The following is a 27,974-nucleotide window of genomic DNA, read 5'->3' as shown; positions in this document are numbered from 1 at the left end:
ATTGAAAAAGGTGTTTGAGGACATGATGGAGTTAATAAAGCAGTTGCTCGAGTCTCTTTCTGCTGAGACATCTAACTGACTTATCTCATCTTGATTGTGGGAGCCACAGTCTTGATGATTCGTTCTTAAGGATACTTGATCCACTGCCAGAGAGACCTAGAATTTTCTAACAACTTACTCTGTAGAAGAATGAAGCCTCTGCTTGAAACACTTTACCTTTTGGGAATGCTGGTTCCTGGAGGGCTGGGATATGATAGGTGAGTGTAAAGTGGGAAGAGGGACTGATTATTATGATTCAGATTGTCTAAATTGAATGCTTTTTTCGGGATCAATGCAGCTGGCTTCTCCTTCCTTGATATTCATATATACCACCATGAGATGAGAATAATAAAGACCACTGAAATTTATCATTGAATAATAATAATCCTCTAATAATCCTTTAATAAATGAATAAATATATCAAACATTTCCTAACACAATGCATGACATATACCAATAGACATGTCATGCTGTGTGATTGGAAAAAGAAAATTATAATAAAAATTATATATCCCTCATTTTCATAGTTTCTCAATTGGTGAATCACATTATCCTAATTATTAAGAAAAATGTTAAAATGACCAAATAATTTCACCTAGATATACTATTAATATTTTCAGATAGCTAGCTAATTATGTATGCAGTACTATTTCTAAAATATTTCAGTCAAATTGTATTACAGAAATTTTCCTATGGCATTAACAATTTATTTAAAACATAGTTGAAATCACTAATAATATTCTATCACTCAGTCAATTCCTGCTCTTTCATTTTTATAAATAATGCTGTGATGAGCAACCAGCTACATATTTTTTTTTTTTTTTTTTTTTTTTTGCAAATCTTTGATTATTTCTCTAAGAAGTGGAATTACTGGGTCAGTGGCTGAGAAAAACGTCAGGATCTTGCTATATATTGCCCAGTTACCCTCTAGAAAGACTGTGTCAGATTACACTTCCAGCAACAGTGTATGAAAGCACTTTTTAAGTGTTTGGCAAATTGACAAGTAAAAAATACCCACTGTTGACTTCCTTTGTATTTTGTTGATGTACAATAAGAGTAAATATTTTGTCTTGCTTATTACTCATTTTATTATTTTACAAATTGCACATTAATGTAATTTGCCCATTTTTGTGATCTCTCCCTATTCTTCATGAATTGTAAGTCCTCTAAATACATTGAATACATTGTATTGAAATCTCTCTCTCTCTCTCTCTCTCTCTGTGTGTGTGTGTGTGTGTGTGTGTGTAGTTTCCATATAAAGTTGTGTTTTTCCCTTGTTCATACGTAACTCATTATTTTGCTCATTTGGCATGTCTCATGAAGTATATGTGGTTTTAATTGGTATTTCCTCTTTTGCTTCATGGTTAAAAGAAATCTTGCAATGAACTTGCTCTCACATAACATAGAAACCCACTCCAATTTTTGTCCCACAATAATTGTGTGACCTCAGCTTGTTCCTTATCTTTATAGACAGTTCAATTTCAGATATGTGCAGAGTCCAAGATCTCTGTAATATCAAAAACTTGTTTGACTATTTCTTTCTCATTTTTTTCCATTAGTTTACTTGGTTTCTTATAGATAGTACATTTATTTTCCTTTCTGAAATTCTTCACCCATAAATTGGAAACAAAGACTCTTACATATTCTACGGGGAAAACATGAAAAAAATTAGGCTCCTTAAAAATATCAAGAGCCTTAAAACATAAATCTTTTGGCCTAGTGTCCCTGCCTCTGGACATCTACACTGAGAAAATAAACTAAAGTCTGAAAGAGTTCTATGCAGCTCTGGGATGCAGCTTTATTTATACTATATATATTCTAATATTTGGAAACAAATGTCTATATTTGGTTATGTAAATGCTGATGTGTGATATAAGACAATGGAATATTATTCATACAATAGAAAAATAAGCATAAAATGTTCTAATAGTGTAGGAAATGTATGTTTTAGGCTAAAAGAAGGAGGCAATATATAAATGTAATAGAGTACTTCGAAAAATAAAATTAAAATATGTACTAAAATGGTTAATTGTTATCTCTGGTTGATGATATTTTTTCCCTTCCCTCAACTGTTATTCATTTTGCAAATATTGTACAATGAATGTGATATAAAACTTTTATTTAAAAAATTAGATTCTAAGCCCAGGTTAAATAATGGAAGTGACTAGGCTCAGGTAGTGGGACTCAGGCAGTGGGACTCTACTAGCGGCTTCCATTGGATGGTTCCTCATGTCACTTGACCATGCTTGTCTTTATTGGCTGTTTTTATTTTAATTACTAGTTATTGATATAAAATATGTTCATGTTTATGTAACTCTCACCAACTCAAAACATATGTTAGCTGCAATTTTTGATAATCTTTATTCACTATGTATGATAATAGTCTAGAGAATCTAAAATTAATAAAGATTACAAGCTTTGTAATATTTCTCTTGAGCATTTAGGAAGGTGGTCTCTGACATATTATACATTGCATACACCCTAAAAAAGTGTAACTCTGTATAATCCTGTGGGAATGATAGCAATATCATTCGAATGGCTTGAAAATATTCATCCTCTTTGATCTACTAATTCTTCTTTCTGGAACATAGCTCAAGGAAACGATAGAAAATGAGAACAAAGATTTATACAAAAAGCTATTATTTCTCGAATTATTTACGATGGTATAAAAACAAAAAGGGACATAATATCCAGCATAGAAGAAACTATTTAAATAAATGATACTATGTAACATATACTTACTGTCAAATAGTGTGTAACCATTAAGGAGTTTTCATTGGTTAGAGGAAATGTCTTTGGTAGAATATAGAATACAAAGAAACAAATACAAAATTACATATAGATATAATCTGCCCTGCATTTAAGAAAAATAGGACATGCCGAAATATCAGTAGTAGTTAATGCAGGGAGGTGGATTTATTGATAATTCTTTCTTCTCTATTCTATTTTTTTCCTCCTTTTTTGACTCTCCATACTTTCTAAATTTTTCATGTTAGACATATGTTAATTTTGTAAGCAGAAAAATAAAGTTTGAAAATACAGAACTATCATGAAATATTCATGTAACGATTTCTTCACCAAGTATTTAAAATACAAAATTTGACTCAATATTCATTAGGATTTTTTTTTTTGCCTCTTTATACATTCCAGTCAAAATACTCTCAGACCATCATCTTTGATCTGCAGACTTTATTAATAATGTACCCCAAAGGATCATTTTCTCTATTAAACATTTTATGAATTCCTGTTCAAAAAGAATACACAAAGTACAATAATCTTTTCATTTGATCAGTGAGATAAGACTGGTGATAATTTGGGAGATTAGCCAGCTTTTTCCTCCCCTCTCTACATGTATTATGCATCACCTAAGAAATTGCCTAGAAACAGAGAATAGCCTTTTCTAAGTATATGGTTTAAGTATTCATTTGAACAAAGTATTAGTTTCTGAGGTTTAAGTAATGTGTTTTAGTTTTATCTACAAGTGATGCACACTTTTAATATCAGGGGCTTTCACTTAAATTCCAGACCATTCACTTTTTTGCATATGAAATGGACCCAGTTGGTCAACACTTTTAGGAAGTAACAGACTCACATTTTGTAGACATTAGCCAAGAGTAAGACACTAACAAGAGGGTGTTAGGTTATCTTTACTTACTTTATTCCCTTCAGTGCTATGGCATTGCCAGGGAATCCCAGCCCAATTGAAACAGGAATTCACTAGGTGCAAACCCCGCTTTTTAGTATATTTGCTTTCCTATACCACTGAGTAGATAACTGTGATAAGGAAAAACCCAAACATTTGCTAAACTATGTGAAGAAAGGAAGAGCAGCCAGCATCCTTGTTCTCAACACTGCTGGGGAAGCATCGTCAATGATCTTATTTCCTGGCAGGACAGGATGGGCCAAATAGCCAGTATTAGGAATAAGAGACAGGGAGTAGGGGGTTGGGGGGAGTTAAAAGAATATCCTCTTCATTTGCATCATTCCCTCTCCTCTTCCCATTCTGAGGAAGTATGAAAATGATTTTCTAGTGACTTTATAGTACTCACTTTTATTCTCTAAAGTCTCAAACAGAGGTAGACAATTTGGATAATTTTTTAGTCCCTAAAAATAAACTGCTTAATACTTCATCTTTATTTTCTAGGGTGTAATAAAAGAATAGTTAAACCTATGTAACAAAGTCTTCAGAAAAAAAAAATGGGATAATAGTATTTACCTTAAGAATTATTGTTAAAATTAAATGAGAATAGATAGATGATAAACAGATAGACAGACATGATATAGATACCAAGTTTTTAGAGCAGTTCCTAGCATACACAATTGCTAGTAAAATATTGGTTGTTATTATTGGCTATGCTTGAATTTGGAATTCTCCCTATCCTGACTTTAATACACTTTGTGCGCCATTTAATTGGTAGTTAATCAGGCACTAGCTTATCACACCTCCTGCTTTGTTATTTAATGGCTAAGTTATTTTGCTGTCCATGTGTTTATGTCTTATTGTCTTAAGTAGATTTTAAATTCTGCAAGAAAAAAACCTGCTTTTCAATTACTACTATTAGTACTTTTGCATAAAGTAGTAAGAGTGTATACACATTGGGTTGTTGAGTGAATTAAATAAGATAGTAATATAAAGTGCTTTGACCATTGTGTAGCATACAGTGCTCAGTAAGGGTTAACTATTGTTATTATAAAATATATATATTTGCTGATTACTTTGTAGAGATATGAGATGTGCTCCTGAAATGTATGTTAAAAATGAATTTTTATGAATTTTAACTACAATAGAAAATACATGTGTTTTCTTTATGAAATGATCATCTTTTGTAAAGCAATCTGCCTCAACATATTGCTTGTACCAGTATATATTTTTATATTAAAATTTCTCACTTTGATGCATCTTTGTTTATTAAAAAATCAAATGAATGGTAAATATTAGAAATAGATTTGTGAATAACATGAAAAAGGAAATCATTCCTCAACTATTATAATGTAAATAACATCTTCTTCTAAAATTCATTTTTATTGTTTTAACCAATTATTTAGACAATCCTATCTCATGAAGACATTGAGATTGTCTTTTCATTTGGACAAGCTAACAGAGCAAATTTCATTCAACAATGTAATAAAAACACTTATAATTTTGAGGACAAAGAACTTCTGTTAGGTTCAAATTATTATTAATATTACTAACAATTAACAATAATAAATGTAACTCTAAGTTTAAAGTGGAATTGTGTGGAGAAATTGATTTCCATTGGAGCAGCTTAATGTGGTACATGATGCTAAGTGAACTAGAAAAAAAATAAAATTAGGGCTTACATAGATATGACTGGAACGTGAGTTTTAATTAATCCTATCAAAACATTTTGTAGTTTGGCATTGTTTGTGGATAATACTAGTTGAATGGCTAAATTATTCTTTGTACAATTTTTATTTTTAATACTATGCAGCTAAATAGGGCTTTTGTTTTGTTTTGAATTGTATTTTAATACTTACTAGGAATTGACTCTGTGACAGAAATTGTGCTCATTGTTAAACACAGATTAGCTTATTCGATCCTCAAAAAAATTCTTTGGGAAGGTACTATTATTATTCCCATCTTACAAATAAAGAAATAAAAACTTAGAGAAGATACAATACTATTCTGAGCATCTTTTGAATACTCAAGAAAATGTAGAATAGATAAAAGTCATAGAAATATTAGCTAATTAGATCTCTAACACATTTCATTGCAATTCAGAATCACTATACAAAAATTTGTACACCAGCAGCTCCAAAAGTTCATACTCCAATGCCATTAACATAGTAGTCATTCTGTACATATTTGCTGGGTAAATGAATTACCACTTAATATGCTCTCACAATAAAAATATAACCCCATTTCTTGCTTACATACAGCATTTAAACTAGGAAACTAAGACATTCAACAAATATTTGTGCAGCTTAGAGATAGAATATTAGTTGTGTGACTTACTAGCTCTGTGACTCTTTGCAAATTACTTAATTTCTCTTGGTCTCAGTTTCCTCATTTGTATCATATGGAGAATAACAATTTACAGAGTTGTAGTGAGAATAAAATTATATACTGTGCATGAATGTTTCTCTTAGGTGTGAGCACAATATCTGGTAAAGAGGAGACACTGAGTAGCTTTAGTAAGCTGTTTGTTAAAAAATAAACCATAAATAGACATTTGGAATGAGCGCATATCTATTAAAAAGTTGAATGGATAGTAAATCATCTTCTAAAACAGAAAGCACCAAGCCAAGATAGGTTCACTGGTGAATTCTGCCAAACATTTAAGGAAGAAATTATACCAATTCTCTGTAATCTCTTCTAGAAATAGAGGCAGAGAGAATACTTCCTATTTTATGAGATCAGTATTATCTTAATAAAGAATTAAAAGAGAAGAAAGTTACAGACCAGTATCTCTCACGAACACAGATAGAAAAATCCTTAATAAAATACTAGCAAATCAAATCCAGCAACGTATAAAAAGAATTAGACACCACAATCAAGTGGAATTTGTTCCAGATATGCAACGCTGGTTCAACATTAAAAAATCAATTAATACTATCCATCCTACCCACAGGCTAAAGAAGAAACATAATATGATTATATAAATAGATGTAGGAAAAGCATTTGACAAAATCTAACACCCATTTTTTATTAAAAAGGTGGTAGGGAACTTCCTCAACTTAATAAACAGCTTCTCCAAAAAATCTACAGTTAACATTACACTTAATGATGAGAAACTAGAAGTGTTCCTCCTAAGGTTAAGGCAAGGATGTTCCCTCTCACCACTCTTTTTGAATATTGTACTGAAAGTTCTAGCTAATGTAATAAGACAAGAAAAGAAAATAAAGGTATACAGATTGGGAAGAAACAAAACTGTCTTTGAAGATGACATGATTGTCAATGTAGAAATCAGAAAGAATCAATAACAAAAAAAAAATCTCCTGGTAAAAGCAATTATAGCAAAGTTGCAGGATACAAAGTTTATATTAGAAAGTCAATTGATTTCCTATGTAACAGCAATGGACAAGTAAAATATGAAATTAAAAACAAGTTGGTATTTTCATTAGCACTCCTCAAAATAAAATACTTAGGTATAAATCTAGCAAAATTTGTACAAGATCCACATGGGGAAAACTAAAATACTCGAATGAAAGAGATCAAAGAACAACTAAATAAATGGAACATCTATGTTCATAGACAGGAAGACTCAATATTGTTAAGGTGTCAGTTCTTCCCAACTTCATAGCAAGTTATTTAGTGGTTATTGACAAACTGATTCTAAAGTTTTTATGGCAAAGTGAAAGACCCAAAATATTCAACTCAATACTGAAAGAGAAGAACAAAGTCAAAGGACTGACAGTACCCAACCTCAAGACTTAATATAAAGCTACAGTAATCAAGACAGGTGCTATTGGCAACAAAATAAACAAAGCAAAAGGAGAAAACAGGGATTCCATAAATATATCTACATAAATATAGTCAAAAGATCTTTGATAAAGGAACTAAATAGTCTTTTCAGCAAATAGTGCTGGAACAACTAGACATCCAAATGCAAAATAAGTGAATCTAGACAGAGACATTGCACATTCACAAATATTAACTCAAAAAATGTCATTGACCTGAATATAAAATGCAAAACTATAAAACTCTAGAAGATAACATAAGAGAACCCTAAATGACTTTGGGTATGGTGATGACTTTTTAGATACAACACACATGGCACAACCCATGAAAGTAAGAATTGATAAGCTAGACTTCATTAAAATTGGAAACTTCTACTCTGCCAAAGGCGATGTCAAGAAACAAGAAGACAAGCCACAAACTGACAGAGTATATTGGCAAAGCACACATCTCTTAAAGGCTTGTTATCCAAAATATATAAATAATTCTTAAAACTCAACAACAAGAAAATGAATAACTTGATTTAAAAAATGGCAAAAGACTTGAACAGACACCGCACCAATGAAAATACAAAGATAGCAAGTAAACATAAAACAGATAGTCTACATCATATGTCATTAAGGAATTGCTAATTAAAACAACAATGAGGTAACACTACACACCTAGTAGAATGGCCTAAATCCAAAACACTCAGAACACTAAATGCTGACAAGGATGTGGAGCAACAGGAACTCTCATTTGTCGCTGGTGGGAATTCAAAATGGTATAGCCACTTTGGAAGACAATTTGGCAATTTCTTATAAAACAAACTCTTACCATATGATCCAACTATTGCACTCTTTAGTATTTATCCAAATTAATTGAAAACATGTCAACCCAAAAACCTGTACAAGGATGTTTATAGCAGCTTTATTCATAATTGCCATATCTTGGGAGCAACCAAGATGTTCTTCAGTAGATACATATGGATAAATAAACTGTGTTATATCCAAACAAAGTAATATTATACAGCACTAATAAATAAATTAGCTTACTAACCCATGACAAAACATGGAAGAAACTTAAATGCATATTACTCAGTGAAAGAAGCTAATCTGAAAAGGCTGCACACTTTATGATTCCAACTGTTACATTCTGAAAAGGCAAAACTATGGAGAAGTAAACAGAGCAGTAGTTGCCAGGGGTTAGGGAAAGGGAGGGATAAATTGGAAAAATATAGAGGATTTCTAAGACTTTAAAATAATTTTGGGCCTGGCTCAGTGACTCACATTTATAATCCCAGCACTTTGGGAGCCTGAGGCAGGAGGACTGCTTGAGGCCAGGAGTTTGAGACCAGCCTGAGCAACAAAAATTAGCCTTGTCTCTACAAAAATTAAAAATAGCTGAGTGTAGTGGCTTGCAGCTGTAGTGCCAATTACTTGAGAGACTGATAGGAGGGTATTCTGAGCCCAGAGTCCAAGGCTGCAGTGAGCTATGATCATGCTATTGCAGTCCAGCTTGGGCGACAAAGTGAGACCTTGTTTCAAAAACAAAACAAAACAAGCTATTTAGTATTTCACTATAATGGTAAATATGTGTCATCAAACATTTGTCAGAATCCATTGAATGTGCAAAGAATGAGCCCTAATATAAACAATGGACTTTGGGTGATAACAATGTGTCAAAGTAAGTTCATTGATTCTAACCCATGTACCACTGTGGTGTGGGATGTCTACAGTGGGGAAGATTTTGCATGTGTGAGAATAGTGGATATATGGGAATTACCTGCATTTTCTGCTTAATTTTTATGTGAACCTAAAAGTGCTCTAAATAATAAAGTTTATTTTTAAAAAGATAAACCACTGCATAAAAAGATAAGCCATTGCAAAAAAAAAAAAAATTAGTTCCCGCCATTATATGCAGTACAGTAGCTGATATTCCAGGGTCTTCAGTCAGATTTCAGTCAGGATTTAAATCCCTAATAATACTTTCCCTGTGATTCAGTTTCTTTATCTCTGAAATGGAGATAATAAGAGTGCCTATCTCAGAGTTTTAGAGAGAAGTAAATGAGATTTAAATTGCTTAGAACAGTGCATGTCTCATAAATTTCACTTCGATAAATCTTAGTTGTTATTTCATTTACAAACTTAGAAGTATTATTATCTACAATATTTTATTGAATTATCTTAGCCTCCCTGCAAGGTTGGAATAATTGTCCTCACTCTACAAATAAAGAAACTTCATCTCAGAGTGGCTCAATGGATGCCCAAGTTCTCACAGTTAGTAAGTCAGACAGCCAAAGACGCCAACACAGGCCTTTGTCCTCCAAATCCTGTGCACACTGATTCTACTACCTTTTTCATCAACCCTCCAACCCTCAGGATATCCCAGTTTCATCACTGCTTTTCATCTTACTTTCTTCCCTTTGTAGATCCTTAGCACAACACAGACAAGAGATTGTGGACAAGTCAGTGAGTCCACGGAGCCTGGAGACGTATTCCTATAACAAATATCACCCCATGGGAGAGGTGAGGAAGGACCCGTGGGGGGAGATTGGTGGTTGTCACAATCTACTTTAGGATGGGCAAAGAATGGTTCACTATTAATATCCATGCATTGGACAGGCTGAAAATGTGGTGTTAAGATCTGCCAGTACATTGAGTTCAAGGGATTCCTGAATATGTCCTCACCCCCACCATTGAAGCTGTAAAAGCTGGTGATATGAAATGTTGAAAAACTAATAACAAAAAGAAAATGGACAAGAACATCCCAATGAGCCAGTTTTGCTGCTGTGAACATGAACCAGAATTTACTTTTATTTTTGTTTGTCAAGTTCTTAGAAAGCTTAAGCCAGGCAGCATTGCTGTTTATATGGGTGTGAGGTGGAGAAGCCTTCTGATTGAATCATATGTAGGTGAAAACGTATTTCTTGTAAGATTTATGAGACACATGCAGCAGTTCTTAAGAGGGAAAAACTTTTTTTTTTAAAGAAATATTTGTATTGCTATTAAGATAAGTTTGGTGGTTTCCAAAATTGGATACAGTAAAAAATTAGCTTCTACTTGTGTACATATGTGTATGTGTATACGTATGTAACATCATGCAAATCTTTTTTGCAGTATAAATTTCTAAAAATAGAATTGCTGGGTCAAAGATTATGCACGTCTACATTTTTATATAAATGTGCAATTTGCCCTTCACATGGCCTTTACCAATTTATTCTCTCAGCATTTGGGAATATATTCATATTTTCCAGAATTTTTTTCAACAAGTACAAGAAAAGATGTACACTTTCTTGTGCAGAAATCACTCCAAAGTACTGAAAGTTCTACAATTTTGAAAAGGTCGAGTATGGCCAATGGACACTTTATGACCTGGTATTAGAGATGCATTCACACCTGGCTTGACCACTTGCTGGCAGTTTGACTTTCACAAAGACACTTAAACTTTTTAATCTTCAGCTTCCTCATCTGTGAAATAGGAATAGTAGTATCTATCTTGTAGCATTGTTGTGAGAGTAAATGAAATAAATAATACTACCATGTACTGCACAAGCAATACATAAAGAATATTTGTTGCTGCTACTGGCTGCTATTTGTAGCTCTCTCAATACTTAAGGCATCTGCATTTGACCTAGTCCCTTCACAGATACAAGTACCCATGCGGTTAGCTGTTACACTTTTCAGTAAATAGACTGAAATGAAAATACCCTCACTTAAGTATTATTACTGTTATAATACATTTTATCTATATCTATCCCATGCTAAAATAAATGTCAACTGAGATATAAAAATTTTCAAATAGGGTATTTGTTATCCCTCAATTAACTATTATTTACTATAACTCTTGGTTGTTATTAGAGACATCAACTATATAGAAATTGATTGTAAGAGGTGTGAAACGCTGATGATTGTCTGAATATGTCTTATGTTTGTGAATTTTCTTATTGCATTCACTGTTACAGAACCCCAAGTTATGGACTTCTAGTCCAAGGTATAAGACTTTTTCTAAGCACAACATAAGACTTGTAATTAAATCAGCAGCTATTCAGGTCTATTCAGTTGAATCAAAACAATAAACTTAGGACTTGATACAGAGACTTCTGTTGGCATGTTGTGAGAAGGCCATACTCAGGTGTTCTCTAATATTGGAACCATGGTGTATTAGTCTGTTCTCACGCTGCTAAAAGGACATACCCAAGACTGGGTAATTTATAAAGGAAAGAGGTTTAATGGACTCACAGTTCCACATGGCTGGGGAGGCCTCACAATCATGGTAGAAGGTGAAGGAGGAGCAAAGGTATGTCTTACATGGCAGCAGGCAAGAGACTGTGTGCAAGAGAACTGCCCTTTATAAAACCATCAGCTCTCCTGAGACTTATTCACTATCATGAGAACAGCACAGGAAAACTTGCTCCCCACCCCATGATTTAATTACCTCCCACCACGTTCCTCCCATGACATACGGTGATTATGGAAACTACAATTCAAGAAGAGTTTTTTGGGGGGACACAATCAAACCATATATTCTGCTGCTGGCCCTTCCCAAATCTCATGACATCACATTTCAAAATCAATCATGCCTTCCCAACAGTCCCCCAAAGTCTTCATTCATTTCAGCATTAACGCAAAAGCCCATAGTCCAGAGTCTCATGTGAGACAAGGCAAATCCCTTTCCCCATGAGCCTGTAAAATCAAAGGCAAATTAGTTACTTCCTAGATACAATGGGGATAGAGGTATTGGGTAAATACACCCATTCCAAATGGAAGAAATTGACCAAAACAAAGAGGCCATAGGCTCCATGCAAGTTTGAAATCCAATAGGGCAGATATTAAATCTTAAAGCTCCAAAATAATCTCCTTTGACTCCATGTCTCACATCCAGGTCATGCTGATGCAAAAGGTGGGCTCCTATAACCTTGGACAGTTCTGCTCCTGTAGCTTTGCAAGGTACAGCCCCACTCCTGGCTGCTTTCATTGGCTGGCATTGAGTGTCTGCAGCTTTTCCAGGTGTATGGTGCAAGCTGTCAGTGGATCTACTATTCTGGGGTCTAAAGGATGGTGACCTTCTTCTCATAGTTCTACTAGGCGTGCCCCAGTGGGACTCTGTGTGGGGGTTCCAACCCCACATTTCCCTTCTGTACTGCCCTAGCAGAGGTTCTCCATGAGGGCTTTGCCCTTGCAGCATACTTCTGCCTGGACATCCAGGCATTTCCATACAACCTCTGAAATCTAGGTGGAGGTTCCCAAACCTCAGTTCTTGACTTCTGTGCACCTGTAGGCTAAACATCATATGGAAGCTGCCAAGGCTTGGGCCTTTCACTCTCTGAAGCCATGGCCTGAGCTGTACCTCAGCCCCTTTTAGCAATGGCTGGAGCAGCTGGGACATACAGCACCAAGTCCCTATGCTGCACAGAGCAGGGGGTCCCTGAACCAGGCCCATGAAACCAGTTTTTTCTCCTACACCTCCAGGCCTGTGATGGGAGGGGCTGCTGTGAAGGTCTCTGGCACATGTCCTGGAGACATTTCCTCCCTTGACTTGGTGATTAACATTTGGCACCTCATTACTTATGCAAATTTCTGCAACAGGCTTGAATTTCTCCCTAGAAAATGGGTTTTTCTTTTCTATGGCATTGTCAGGCTGCAAATTTTCCAAACTTTTATACTCTGTCACCTCTTGAACACTTTGCTGCTTAGAAATTTCCTCCTCCAGATACCCTAAATCATCTCTCTCAAGTTCAAATTTCCACAGATCTCTAGGGCAGGGTCAAAATGCCTCCAGTCTTGTTGCTAAGGCAAAACAAGAGTCACCTTTGCTTCAGTTCCCAGCAAGTTCCCGATCTTCATCTGAGACCACTACAACCTGGACTTTATTGTTCATATCACTGTCAGTATTTTGGTCAGTCATTCAACAAGTCTCTAGGAAGTTCCAAACTTTCCCACATTTTTCTGTCTTCTACTGAGCCCTCCAAACTGTTCCAACCTCTGCCTGTTACCTAGTTCCAAAGTCACATCCACATTTTCAGGTATCCTTATAGAAGCACCCTACTCTACTGGTACCAATTTACTGTATTAGTCCATTTTTACAATGCTTTGAAGACATACCCAAGACTGGGTAATTGATAAAGGAAAGAGATTTCATTGATTCACAGTTCAGCAGGGCTGAGGAGGCCTCAGGAAACTTACAATCATGGCAGAAGGAGAAAAAAACAAGTCCTTCTTCACATGACAGCAGCAAGAAGTACAGAGTGAAGAGGGTTGGTGGAAGTACCTTCTAAATCCATCAGATCTTCTGAGACTTATTCACTATCATGAGAACAGCACAGGGAAAACCCACCCCCATGATTCAATTACCTCCCACAGGGTCCCTCCCATGATATGTGGCAATTATAGATTTCAAGATGAGATTTGGGTAGGGACACAGCCAAACCACATCACGTGGACATCAGCAAAAGATATCACTGGGATCCGTTAAGATGAAAGAAAACCTCACAAAATAAGCCTAACCTGAAATTTCTGGCATGATTGTGTCCCACATGAAAGCTAAGGCTGGTGGTCAATTGAAGGATGTACTGTTTACAATGTTTCTGAAGTGTTATTGGAAGTTTATTCAAACTGTTAATTCTTAATAACTTATTTGTAAAGTGCAATGTTAGATCCTAAAACTTGGTGACAGAGTAGATTGTTAAAGAAAAGGAAAGGCGGGAGGTTTTGTTTTCTGTTTCTTTTACCACACAGCTGTTGCAATCTAGAGCAAAGATAACAGAGTTCAATGTGTCAGTGAAAGAAGCAGTTATCTTAATCAGAGGCATGCAAACAATCTTCCTATTGATAGCAACAGTCCTCCCTGGCTGTTTCAGATCTATCAGTGGATGAGAGATATCAGTGAGAAGTACAAGGAAGTGGTGACACAGCATTTCCTAGGAGTAACCTATGAGACCTATCCCATGTATTATTTGAAGGTGAGTGAGAAGGCTGACAATTACCTTACTGGGACAATTATCCAATCTGAGGATATGTGTTTACCATTTAGGGACTCTAATCAGAATTATGGAAAAGAGGCCATGAAAAATGACTTTGGTTTTTGCACCCCAACCTGGATTGTTAAAGTTCAAAACTCATAGATGCTCTTGCCTTAATCATCTGGGTGAAATCAAGTTCAGGAGTGAAGAGAATTGAGATGGCTGCAAACTGGGAGAATTGGGTGGGACTAAGGGGGTAGGGCTGAAAAACAGCAGGGCCCAGAAGTGGACAATGTCCACTCATGGTTCAACCAGAGCCAGTTCACTTTTCATCTGTATTTTAAGTTGTTATTTTGTTTATATTTCTAAATTTTAAAGTGTTCTTTTAAAAAAACAAAAATGTTTAAAAATCACAGATAACCTTCATTTTTAGTTTCTTCCTTTTACGGTTAAGGGAACAAAGATCTAGAGAAGTGAGGTGACTCGTGAAAGGCCATGCAGCCAGATGTCAGCGTAGCCAAGGGGATATAACCAGGTCTCCAGGGTCTCCTACCCTTTTGCATACAACATGACCAAAAGTATTTGGGACCAAAACGCCATTTTTCCACAGGGACAGGAAGTACCTCTGGGGTCCTGGTTCTAGACTAGTGATTTTCAATTCTGGCTGCACAGTAAAGTCACCTGGGAGCTTCCAATAATCCTTATGCCTAGACCCTACCTAATTTGGTTAGACATTTTGACCCAATTGTGTCAGGATGGGACAGGACACACTTTGAACACTCTCTAGGTGATCCTAGTGTGTAGCCAGAGTTGACAATCTCTGCACCAAACCTATGGTTTTCAAAGGGCAGTACTTAAATCAGCAGCAGCATCACCGGAGGGCTCGTTAGAAATACACATTCTCAGGTCCCTGCAAAGGTCTACTGAATCAGAAACTCGGAGGCTGGAGCCCAACAATCTGTTTTAACAAATCTTCTTCTAGGCAATTCTGATACACACTCAAGTTTCAGAACCACAGGGCATTGTTACACTTAATCATAGCCAAAAAGTTGAGTAGCGATACCACAGTGCATTTCTAACAAGTTCCTAGGTGATGCTGATACCACTGGTCCAGGACCACTCTTGAAGAGCCACTACTAAAGTACTACGGCATTAAGAACCAGCATTACTTAGCTCTTATTACTTAGTGTAGGTATGTTAATTTACAAAGCACAGCCCTAAATTTGAGAGTTAACTACATCACCAAAAACAATATTGGCTCTGAAATAGGATTTACCAGGGATTATGTGAGCAACTGGTTGATATATTAAGCATGGGGCACCTGCCTACCTGAATTTCTATAGGCCATCCAAGTCTACACTAAAGCAGCCAAAAAGATACCTAAATATCCTCTGCCTGGGACATACTATACAAAATAGAATGTGCACATAATAAAGAGTCGATAAAGATAAACATGCAACTAGCATACATGTACTCATAAAAAGGCTAATTATAAGAGAACATTAAGGTAAGAGGTGGATTAGGAATTGTCCTGACAGTCTGAAAAATTGATGAGGCCTAAAAGAGAAAATTCCTTGAATATGATAGATCCAGCCGTGTATTTATCTCAATTTGTAAGTTTCTCATAGCGAGGAAGAGAGCCTTCATCTGCCCAGCTCCCAGTGGTTTTCAACAAATAGCCCTGGTCTAGGCTATTTACAAATCCAAAACAGATGTGACTGTTCCAAGCATGGGAGTGTTAACAGCCTCTTCTCCACCAAAGATAATCCACAATTAGCAGATTAATTCCCACCCACCCACCACTCTGAAACAGGGGAATCTCAGTGAGGCTGCACTGATATACAAGAATAGCAAATGGGGAGAAGGAAAGAAGATCGGGCTGGCAGGGAATCAGGGAGTCTCTGAGGGGAAGGGGAGTTTGTGTATTTGAATCCATTCGAAATTTCAAAAATTCTGAGTAGAGATTGGGATTCATTTTTAAACACCTATGATTCTTGAATATTATCTCTTACACACTTCACCACTCTAAGTGAACCCTAAGTGCAAAGGTTTTATAAGGTTTATACATATTTAGCCTCTTAGCTTGTGGATTAGGGGTTATGCTGTTATCTACAGTTAGGGAATAATTTAAGGTATAAAGAAGATCATTCTTTGGGTGGGTACCATGGGGAGTCAGTGCGTGGTCCTGAGAACAACCATCAAGGTAACTGGCAGCAGAACAAGAGTGACGGAGGAAAGAATCATATTGATGGGTGTCTCATTAGCATCCTTGCCTCCCTCTTGAAACCATTGAGTGGAGTAAAAAAGGGACCTGTAGGGGAATAAAAAATCTGATGACTTTGCACAGTGGCTTACAATAATAAGCAGTTGTTTGGTATTGGGGCATGGATGTCTTCTCCAGATCAGCCAATCATCTGGTAATCCCAAAAAGATCATTTGGATGGACTGTGGAATTCATGCCAGAGAATGGATTGCCCCTGCTTTTTGCCAATGGTTTGTCAAAGAAGTAAGTGTCTTTAGCTTCCTCATACTGGTAAATCACCCCCATAAAATATCTGTCACTTCTTGGCTACTTACAAACCACACTTCTTTCACATGTTAGTGATGCAACTCTTTATTGTGCTAATCCTTAACCTCAAGTGAGATAAAATTAATGAGAAACTTCATTGAAAACTGAATTAATATTCTGATCTCTTTTGCATCCACGATAATTTTTATTGGAGGGTAAACATATCTAAATGTGGAAGACGAAACGTCTACAGAGTCAGAGATGAGTTTGAATCCTGGCTGTGCCTCTTTCTGATAGTATTTGGCAAATTTTCTAGTTTTTCACCTATAAAAAGAGTATGAAATAAGTACTTCATGGGTCTGTAGTGTGGATTAAGAGATTTAGCATATGGAAAATACCCAGCACTGTGAATTTCTGTGTATTACTTACACTCCTCCCTTGAGAGAATAAGAAACTTTTAAAAGTAATATAGAATACTTTCTTGGCCAGTCTTTTCAGAAACCCAAACACAGAGAAACCCATAGAAAGTAGTTCTCAGAGTGTTGTCCCCAGATCAACAGCATCAATACCAACTGCAAACTTACTAGAAATACAGTCTTAGGCTCCATTTCAAACATAGTGAATTAGAAACACCCGAAGACAAGGAGAGCAGGAGGTGAATGGGGATAAGGGAGGGTAGAGGTCAGCAATCTGTGTCTTAACAAGTCCGAGGTGATTCTGATGCATGACAAAGTTTGGGAACAACTACCGTAATAAGACAACTAGGAGGGCTTGGTGGCTGGAGGGTGGAGGTGTGATGTGCAGTCACCTCTTATAATTAAGTTGAAATTGGTAGAAAATTAAGAGAGAAAAGATCCCTTCTCAAAATAATTATAAGTGTTTCTCTCTTAAATTCCCAGATTCTACAAAACTACAAAGACAACTCAAGAATACACAAGTTCCTTAGAAACCTGGACTTCTATATCCTTCCAGTTCTTAACATAGATGGTTATATCTATACTTGGACAACTGTGAGTACACCAGGTTTGGTCTTGGGATGCGTTCATGAACTAAAGCTCAATTCAGGTTAATTTTTCCAATGTTAGCCATTCCAGGTCTAAAAATATTTTTCACCTACGTAAAGAAAGGAGCCCTATTTGGGATAAAAATCAGCTTAACATTTTTAATCAAACCATCTTCATTAAATTTGGGCCTGAGGAAGCCTAAAGCCTTTTTAGAGTTGAAGTCCATTATAGGCTTTTTCTTTGTTTTTTACTCTCCTCTTCCATCTTCTTAATGTTTGCCTGCCACCCAATTAGGAGTATATTGATAAAAATTCACATACCAACTTGCATCCATGTCAAATCAGTTCTAGAAGCCTGAAGGGAATGAATAATGTGTAAATACAAACCAGTCTACATTTTTTAATGCAATCATTCACACAAGGGCAAACATCACATAAAGGCTTTTTATGCGCCAGACAACTGTCTCTTTAAAATGTTCCTAAAGATTTATCACTCCTCAAATAAAAGCCCCTATTTCTAGAGAGTATTCATTGCCTCTCCTTACCCATTGCTCCCCTAAGGAACTCAGGGGCCCCTTTCTCTGGAACAGCCTTTCTGGCCTGGTGTGTGAATCGAGTCCTCCATCTGAGCTTCTCTGATGACACTTGTCTTTATTCGCATCTCCATTCATCAGTCTTCAGCTTCCAGAAATGTGCAGAGACCATCTCTGACACACCTGGAACAGCCTTTTTCCATCTGTCAAGCTATTTCCTTTTCATCCTGTATCACTTGGATGTAAAAAATGACTCCAAAACAAACATTCCCTGAGTAAGCAGATCACGTCCACAGGCACTGCTAATCTGCTCATGAAGAAAAGGCCAAACTACTTCCTCCAATTTAATTGTTTACATGTATGCATACTTTGGGTTGTTCAGATGTTCCTATTATTGGGGGCTGCTATCTCATCTGCAAGACTAAAAATTACACACACAAGCTGCCTAATGTTGAAGGGACCTTCTTCCAGATCATCCTAGGAAACACTTTTCATGTTCAAGGACCACCTATCATCACTAACACTGGGATTTATGAAATCTTAGAACAGCAACATCCCTATTTTCCTCTGCTACAGGATCGTCTTTGGAGGAAATCCCGTTCACCCCATAATAATGGCACATGTTTTGGGACGGATCTCAATCGAAATTTCAATGCATCTTGGTGTAGTAAGTACATGCTTAGATGAATTATGAACAAATAAATAAAGCTTAGAAGTAAGAAAAGAGGTGACTTACTAACATATAATTTTCAAAAATAAACACCTAATCTGGTCCAACTTTCTGGGCTTCCTGATGAGTTTTATTCCCTCTAACAAGATAATATTATCTACATAGTAAGAGGTATCAACATTCAAGTACAGGACTCTCTTCAAGTGAGACTGGCTATACAAGAACACAGTAGAGCTAGACCAGTGTGAATATATTTCAGATCCATCCCTTTGTTTTTAAATATATGAATTATCATAAAGAAAAGAAATATCAGAGACTTATCCTTGAAGATGATTTCATAGCAGGGGGTAGGCAGTAAACAAAGCAAACATTTTTCTCTCCTTATGGCATTTTCATCTTTCCAAATCTCAGTATGCCCAGTGAATTGGAAGCAAATAGGGAGGAATGGCTGAGAACGTTGCCATTAACCAGATGGGAAGGGTTAAAATTGAGACTTGGCAGCTGTGTGGTCTTGAAAAATTGCTTCATCTCTTTGCTTTAGTTTTCTTTTATGTAAAATGTGGGTCACAGTAACCCTACCTTATCAGTACGTTGTTGCGGGGATTAAATGGGATGCTACATAGGAAGTATTGGGCACAGTACCCAGAAGGTAAGAGGTGCTCAACTGATCATTCTTATTATTCTTCATGAGGATTACAGACTACTTATGTCCTTGCCAAATAGCTCTAATGAGACTCAAGCTAGTAAGACATGAAGGAGAGACTTAAATCAAACAGACTATGTCAGAACCTTACCTAGGAATCCAAGAACTGCTTTCCAGACATTTGTTTCAGGGCCCACCACAGGTTTAAGTAAAAGACTACTAAAATGCCATTTGATTTTTCATCCTCTTTCCCTGGCCATGGAAGCATGGAGTTTGCTTCTAAATCCTAATGTTACCCCTTCTGCCATTCTGAGTTCCTTCTAGAAAGGTAATCCTTCAGCACCTATCCAAGTTGAGTAACTTAGCCAGGACTAACCCAGACAACCAAGGGGAAGCGCGGATTCTACTCACAGATGCCCTGAGTCTGGATGATTCCTTGCCCTTGGTCATTTCCAAACTGAGATCATGAAGACTTCTTTGTGGTTTCTTTCATATTCTAGGTATTGGCGCATCTAGAAACTGCCAAGATGAAACATTCTGTGGGACAGGGCCATTGTCTGAACCAGAGACTAAAGCTGTCGCTAGTTTTGTAGAGAGCAAGAAGGATGATATTTTGTGCTTCCTGACCATCCACTCTTATGGGCAGTTAATTCTCACACCTTATGGCTACACCAAAAATAAATCAAGTAACCACCCAGAAATGGTGAGTCCACAGCACCAAGTCCTCCAGAAAAATCTCAGCAAGACCTCTGCCTTCCTTTTTTCTGATTTTCATTTCTAAGATTTTGGCTCCAGCTGCCCTTTTGTTCTCTCTGCTTATCCTTACATTCTTTTTCCTGCTTTTGCACCTTGCCAGACGCCTGCTGGGAAGGCTTCAGGTTAAATGCTGCTTTACCTACATTAATTAACTACCTGTTTCATAAAGTGTCAAGTTGGGAGACATCTTAGGTATTCATCTATAATATAAATGAGATGATTATGTTAATAATCTGCAGGAATGCACTTTCATTTCTGTAAATTCTCTTGAAGCTTCATTCAGCAATTACAGCTTTTGAACCGTGCTTTCAAGAACTTGCCAGCTGTTAGTGGAATATGGCATATTTAAAATAACACAGCTAAATAATATCTGCTCTCTTCTCTGCTAAACACAATGCTCTATTTTCTTCTAAACTCTTCCTTCAGTATTTGCCTAGGATTATTTGCAAGGGGAAGTGCCAGCGAAATGCAAACTGGAGCAGGGAAACTGTATTCTGTCTTATCCAGGTCCTTCTCTGAAGCTGTGTTTACACATGCACTGTTGGGCAGAATTACTGAGAAGGACTGGGCTCTTTGCCCTTTTGTGAACCAGAGGACAACAGACACAAGTCAGAGAGGGTAAATTTAGAATTGCAAATTGTAATATTTGCTTTCCGTTTATTTTTAATTTTTCCCATTTTTAATTGTAGCAAACAAAATCTACTATCTTAACCATTTTTAAAGTATACAGTTCAGTAGTGTTAAGTATATTCATATTGTTATGCAGCCAATCAGCGGAACTTCTTCATCTTGCATAAATTGAAATTATGCCCATTAAACAACTTTCCATTTCCTCCTACATGAGTCCCTCGCAACCACCACTCTACTTTTTGTTTCTATGAATTTGACTACTCTAGATACCTCATATAAGGAAATCATGCAGTATTTGTCTTTTTATGACTTGCTTTCATTAAGCATATTATCCTTAAGTTTCCCCATGTTGTAGAATGTGTCTGAATTTTCTTCCTTTCTAAGGCCAAATAATATTCCGTCACGTGTATATACTACATTTTGTTCATCCCATCCACTTATCTGTCAATGGACACTTGGGTTACTTTCACTTTTGGCTATTATGACAATGCTGCTATGAATATGGGTATGCAAATCTCTCTTAAGACTCTGCTTGTAATTGCTGGTCACATGGCAATTCTATTTTTAATTTTTTGGGGAACCACCATACTGTTTTCCATAGAGGCTGCACCACTTGATACTCCCACCAACAGTACATAAGGATATCTCCACATTCTTGCCAACACTTGTTATTTTCTGTTTATCTTTTAAAAAACAAAACAAAAAAACAGGCTCCTCTTTATATGCAAATGCTGAGAAGGAGTGGGCTAAGCTTGCTCTTTTCTTAATATCACAGAGCCCTGAGGACCTCTTGGTTAGGTTACACCTCCTGCACATCTCCCTCTGGAGCATGACCCACAAGATACAAGGCCTGAACACTAAAAGAAAAACCACTATAGATCTCTGTTGGAGGGAGCCCCCAGCAGAGGGTCTCCCAACAGTCAAAAATATCCAATAATACCCAAGGATCTTTCTTGAAATTATTTTTTCTTTTCTTTGTCCAGGAACACATGTATTACATGATCATTTTGTAACATGTGGAAATAACTAACATCTGCCTTGATCTTTACAATTTACAAAGAGATTTGCAGCTGTTATCTCATTTGACCCTCATGATAATATATTACATTCACTTTGGAGTGTAGAAATGGAAACCTGAGTTAACTTTATCTTCAGAACTCTATGGGTAGAAAGTGGTTGGGCCCAGGTTGGAACTCATGCCTTTGGACTCCAGAGGCCACATTCATCATTCCACTATCTCATACTGCCTCTCTCTGCTCAGAAAGGGTGTGCAACTTCTAGGAGCTATCATCAGCTAGATTCCCAGTCAACTATGCACTATTTCCTTCTCATTTGTGAGCCCTGGAAGTTCTATTTCTTCAATAAAGAAATCTACAGAAACAGACATTTCAGTCAAGAAGCTCAGAATGCTCCTTTTCCCCAGTTTCGGGGATATTTGTTTTAGATTCCTACTTTCTGCTTAAAGGAATCTGTGAAAAACACAAATGAATCTCCGAAGACAGGTAATTAGAGATCTTTGATGGAAAGAGGTCTTCCACCAACAGAAAAACGAGGCTAGTATATTCCAGTATTTTTCTTGGGTACTTCATTCTCTAATTAGTTCAGGAAAACAGATACTACGTGACCATTTTGCAAAGTTTGTAATAAAAGGTTAGAGGGTCTTGTGCTGCGGATAGGCTGTCTGGTTAGAGCCCTGTGCTGTGTGGCCAGAGGCTAGAAGGAACAAGACAACAGGAAGGGCCTGAGGCAATGGCCCCGCCACTGCTGGACAGTGACTCTAGGAAGGGAATAACTGGCAACTCCATGGCACTATATGCAGAAACCAGTAAATCAAATTGAGAAAGATGGCTTCAATTCTGTATCTCTTACAGTCCAGGTGCCAAAGGGTTCACATAAGCAGTCATCTCCCAGCCTGCTCAGTAGAAAGACAGTGTGAATATTTTACCACCACGTGTCTACCTTATTGAAGCTACTTAGCAGTGTTTTCAGGTTCTTGGGGGCAAGCTTTGATAGAGTACACAAAGACACAGAATCAAGCCAACTGCTCTAAGGAGATTTCCATCTCTAGTACTATTTACAAGCAGCAGAGACTAGTAATTAATCTCTATTATTTACAAAACCAAAAGTTTATAGAAATCATGGTAAATATTATACTACATGATAGACAGCTTGGCAATCACTATGTAGAAGAAACATACTATATATAGCCTCTTTCTAAACTGCTCTGGAAATTAGAATAGCTATAAGAATTCTAATGTTTTACATGCTTACATTCTTTCCATTTGAGCTCTCTTTGTATCAACCTCTGTACTCCATCCCAAGCTCCGTTGCCCCCACCTCCACTAGGCCAGGGCTTTATTCAACCATTGTGTGTGCCTGCCTGTGAAGATATGCTTACAAGAAATTCTCTGGGCCCAGAGAAGTTGTTGTTAAGCAGGCCAGAGGTTTTTAGAAATGTATATTATGTACTATTGGCAAAGGAGTTTTTATTATTTTTATTAAGAAGTACCCATAAGCTGAGAAAAAAGGGCAGCAGAGAAACTGGCTCTATTATAGCCTTGCAATATAGTATCAGAAGGAGAGAGTTCAATCAGGAGCTCCACCTCCAGAGACAGAAGTTGAATTCAGAAGTCTAGGGAATTTCCATTTTATCTTCTCAGGAAGGCCCAAATCGCTAAGCTGAGGATCACAACTGAATGCCTCTCATATCTATTTCTTACTCCTGTCTGCTTCTCCATAGTAATTGCTCATGGAATTATTGAAATAGAACTCAAAAGTTCTTTTATCAACAAAGACGGATAAACTGGGAAGACTGTTTCCTACCCCACAGCCAGGATTTGAGGGAAGGGAATGATATCAGATAAAATAAATGATGACTGACAATGAGAAAAAAAAAATTGTTGTATAGCGTGAGCTGCAGGAAAGGAAAAAAAAAAACGCATGGAACCATTTGGATAGCAAGTGTAGTGTGGGTCTGATGCACCTATTCCAAATGAAAGGTAAGGCCCCACATGGACCAGTTAGCATGGAGTTCTGTTTAAAACATACACAGACACACACGAGAATTAAAATAATTAAAAGCAATTCATAGCTCTGCTAGAGACCTTAAAGAACTTCAGAAGGGAGGGAGTTGGTAAATCCCAACACTTTTCCCAGGCCCCTTCTCTCAACTTCATCACATACCGTTGCTACCCTGAATCCTGCCCACCCCTCACTCCCGTTTCCTTACCAGAATTTCTCCAGCAGACCACTCTTGTGACTCTTCCCAGTGTAAACGATTAAACCAGCTTTTTTAGCCTCTCCTACCCATTATCCCAATTCTGGATAACACAAACCCAGGAACTAAGGCAGACACAGAATCCCTTTTTAGGAAGTGAGGGAGGAGAAGGTGAATGGCCAAAGATGGAATGCTCAGTAGTGAGTGGAGAGAAGGCAAGCAGCTTGCAAGTGTTTCACTGAGTGTTTTTTCTTTGATCTTAGTCATACACAGAAAGCCCCAAGTGCCTTAAGAATGCTGCCCACACTGTCCAGTATGATCCCCCCAACCTCTTTACTGCCATTGCCTTATTACCAACAGAAATATTCTTCCTTTTGAATTTCACTGGGCCAGTTCCCTCTCCACACAAGCACTACTCTGCAACATCTCAGGGTTCAGCTGGACAATACAGAGCTGGGAGAAAGAGACAGAATCTAAAACAAGACCTATCCCGTCCCTAGTCAGGCATCCGGGGAGCTGGTGCATCTGGAGCGCAGTCAGGCAGCCCTGAGGGGCAAAACTATGGTGGATCACAGTGCAGGCAGAGAAGGAGACTGTGAGGGGAAACAGTGGGATATACCATCCGATGGGTAGAATACACATGTCTAGGCTGGGGAACACCTAGAGGGTCTGTCGGCAAACCAAGGTGAGATGCATCAGAAGGTCAATAAGCCCAGCCAGACTTGGGCCTCAGTTAGTGACTCTGATCTCAGGAAAGGGGCTGCAGAAGTGAAGTGGTGGTAGGTGTAGGGATGGGTATGACTTCCAGCTCTGAAATTCTATGAGAGATAAGGATCAAACACTATAATGAAAAGGAAGAGGGGGGATCAGAGAGAGGTATGAAAAAAGGGCTATAAGGATTCAAAGTGGGGAGAGATAGAATTCAGTTGGAGGAATCAGGTAAGGCCTCTTGAAGAAGTTGGCACTTGAAAAAGTCATTTGAGGCTGGGCAGAATTTCAACAGGCAGGCATAAGAGGTAAGGATCCCATGTGGATTAAATATCCTGAGGAAAGATAGAGGCTGAGGAATGTGGGGCAAGGCTGAGGAATGGTGGAAAAAAGAGTTTTTGACTATCATCTAGAGTGGATGACAAAATACGGTGTTGGGAAGGTGGGTTAGAGTCATATTAGAGAGGATCTCAAAATCTAGGCTGAGAAGTTTGTACTTAGTTCAGTGAGCAACCAGGGGTTATTGAAGACTTTTCCAGGGGATCATGAATGTAGCTGTACACTGCAAAATTTCATCTGGAAGCCAGGTGGGATCACTTGGAAGAAGGATTGGTGAGAGAAAGGGAAATCTGTTAGAAGATGCAACAGACCAGTTCAGAGATAATGAGTGTGACATAGAATGATGGCACTGGAAATGCAACTTGGCAACTGTTTTAGAGAAGGAATATCAGCGATGTCTGCAGAATTCTACATGTGTGTTTGGAAGAGCAGGCAAACCCAGAAATATGAAAGTCAAAGCAGCCTTATTAGTGGGAGAGATGGTGAAATTGGATTTGAGTGTGTTAGATCTGAGGTACCAGCAGGCTACCTAGGTGTAGACGTCCAATGGGAAGTTGGAAAAGTGGCCCGAAAACTCTGGAGATGAATCTGGACGAAATAGCAAAAGCTTGGATTGTTGGATTTATTTTAAACACCAGATATCTGTCTCTGCATTTCCCACCTACAGATTCAAGTTGGACAGAAGGCAGCAAATGCATTGAAAGCAAAGTATGGAACCAATTATAGAGTTGGATCAAGTGCAGATATTTTATGTAAGTATCTTTTTTTGCCTTTTCAATAGTATCTAAGGCACAAAAGAAGTCAGTAGACTTTGGATGGTGAGATAGGCAGGAGAGGAACACACACAAGAGTTCCTGGGATCAACAGGGAGTTGTACAAATCAAAATGACCAAGGATAAAAGGGAGTCTGTACAAATCCAGAGTTATACTCTCTAGGGATAAGGTATGAACTAAAAGGAAAAGAATTAATGTGCTGGCTAAGACCAGAACTTCCCCTGGCTTCAGTTAAAAAGAACTGGCAAGCTAGAAGGCACAGGAGTTAACAGGAAGGACATTGTCCGCTGACCTTTGGTCAGTCCATTCAGTTCCCAGAGGACCCATAAGGCTAAGAAAGCCCTGGAGAAAAAAATCTAAAGGCAAGAGTTTAGTTGAAAGGAGAGTGTACTGTTTCTCCCAACCCCAACCTCTACCTTCTCCACCCTTCATGAGCCCCACTCTAAATAATACTTGTACAATATTTTTCCTGTGGGTCATTTTGTTTCTGTTTTTTTTCTTTATATGACTCACTTCACTCTTTCCAGGCAATATTAGGTTGCCAAGTCATTGACTCAGCCGAGAAACTTTAGCCAAATCTCCCTATGTGCCAGACACAGTGCCAGGTATGATGGGGGACAGAGATACTGAATAAGATGTGGTTCCCACCCTACAGGGCTTACAAGCAAGGAGAAAGAGAAGACAGCTATTTCTGAGACCCTGATCTAAAGAGTTTCTTTATTTTACTAAGTGAAACTTTAGTTCTTGGAATGGATATAGAAATCTGTTTTTTCAAAGTACGACTCTACCTTCTGCCTTCATGTTTTCACCTGTAGATTCCTCATCAGGGTCTTCAAGAGACTGGGCCCGAGACATTGGGATCCCCTTCTCATACACGTTTGAGCTGAGGGACACGGGAACATATGGGTTTGTTCTGCCGGAAGATCAGATCCAGCCCACCTGTGATGAGACCATGGAGGCTGTGCTGTCAGTCCTGGATGATGTGTATGCAAAACACTGGCCCTCGGACAGTGGTGGAAGGGTGATGCCTGCCACGGTCCTGCTGGGCCTGCTGATGTCCTGCATGTCTCTTCTCTAAGTGCCTTATGCCCAGGCCTGCTCAACCCCAGTGGCATGGGTATGGCTGGAGGAACCATGTGCTATGGTTGTAGAGAAACCAAATAATTTAACTGAAAACACTTCCTATTTCAATAAAGAAAAATCATGTCCACATTTTAATCTTTGTTTTTCTGTTAGTTGAGCTTTACTCCTTATATGAGGAACCAGTTAGATATTAGTTAGTGATTGCTACAATAATGCTACAAACCAAACCTCTCTAAAACCAAGTGGTGATCTTGGTTGTGCTCACTTATGCATCCATGGTCAGTTTCAAGGCAGCTGGTAGATCTCAGATGAACCCACGCTGGGGGTTGGGTACTGTAGGCTAGTCTAGGATAGCCTCAGCTGCAATGAGAAACCGGGGTTGTGCTCCATGTATTTCTCCTCCAGCACATTAGCGCCATGCACTCATGGCGGTAGTGAAGGAGCAAAAGCAGCAGGAGAGCAAGTCTCAATGTGCAGGGACTTTTCAAACCCCTGCTTGCATCCTATTTGCTAATATCCCATTTGCCAAAGGAAGTCACATGGCTGAGCTCTGCATCAAGGGGTGGAGCAGGGCAGAAGGTGGTGAATGAAGAATTGGGGCCATCAGGGAAGTGACTCTATCTGGTGTTTATATCACACACACGAGCTTCACTGGGTTGCCTTCATAGTCGGTAGCTCAGCTACAATTCGAGGCAACTAGATGGCTATTA

The 27,974-nt window shown here is 37.8% G+C and overlaps 1 protein-coding gene across 1 annotated transcript; it reads left to right on the top strand.

Annotated features, from left to right (window-relative positions):
• Positions 1-180: 180 nt before the first annotated feature.
• Positions 181-27,330, top strand: CPO (carboxypeptidase O). The gene is made up of 9 exons (XM_021667668.2): positions 181-257; positions 9,870-9,966; positions 14,298-14,399; positions 16,801-16,905; positions 17,808-17,918; positions 19,021-19,111; positions 20,258-20,460; positions 26,075-26,159; positions 26,997-27,330. Exons 1-9 carry the CDS (start codon positions 190-192, stop codon positions 27,257-27,259), a joined length of 1,125 nt encoding a protein of 374 aa, XP_021523343.1. The 5' UTR covers positions 181-189; the 3' UTR covers positions 27,260-27,330.
• The last annotated feature ends 644 nt before the right edge of the window (positions 27,331-27,974 follow it).

This window comes from Aotus nancymaae, unplaced genomic scaffold, assembly GCF_030222135.1.
Source record: "Aotus nancymaae isolate 86718 unplaced genomic scaffold, 86718_ANA_hifiasm-v0.15.2.pri h1tg000008l, whole genome shotgun sequence".
NCBI lineage: Eukaryota > Metazoa > Chordata > Mammalia > Primates > Aotidae > Aotus > Aotus nancymaae.
Note: the sequence above shows the minus strand (reverse complement) of the source record. Positions and strands in the feature narration are given on the sequence as shown.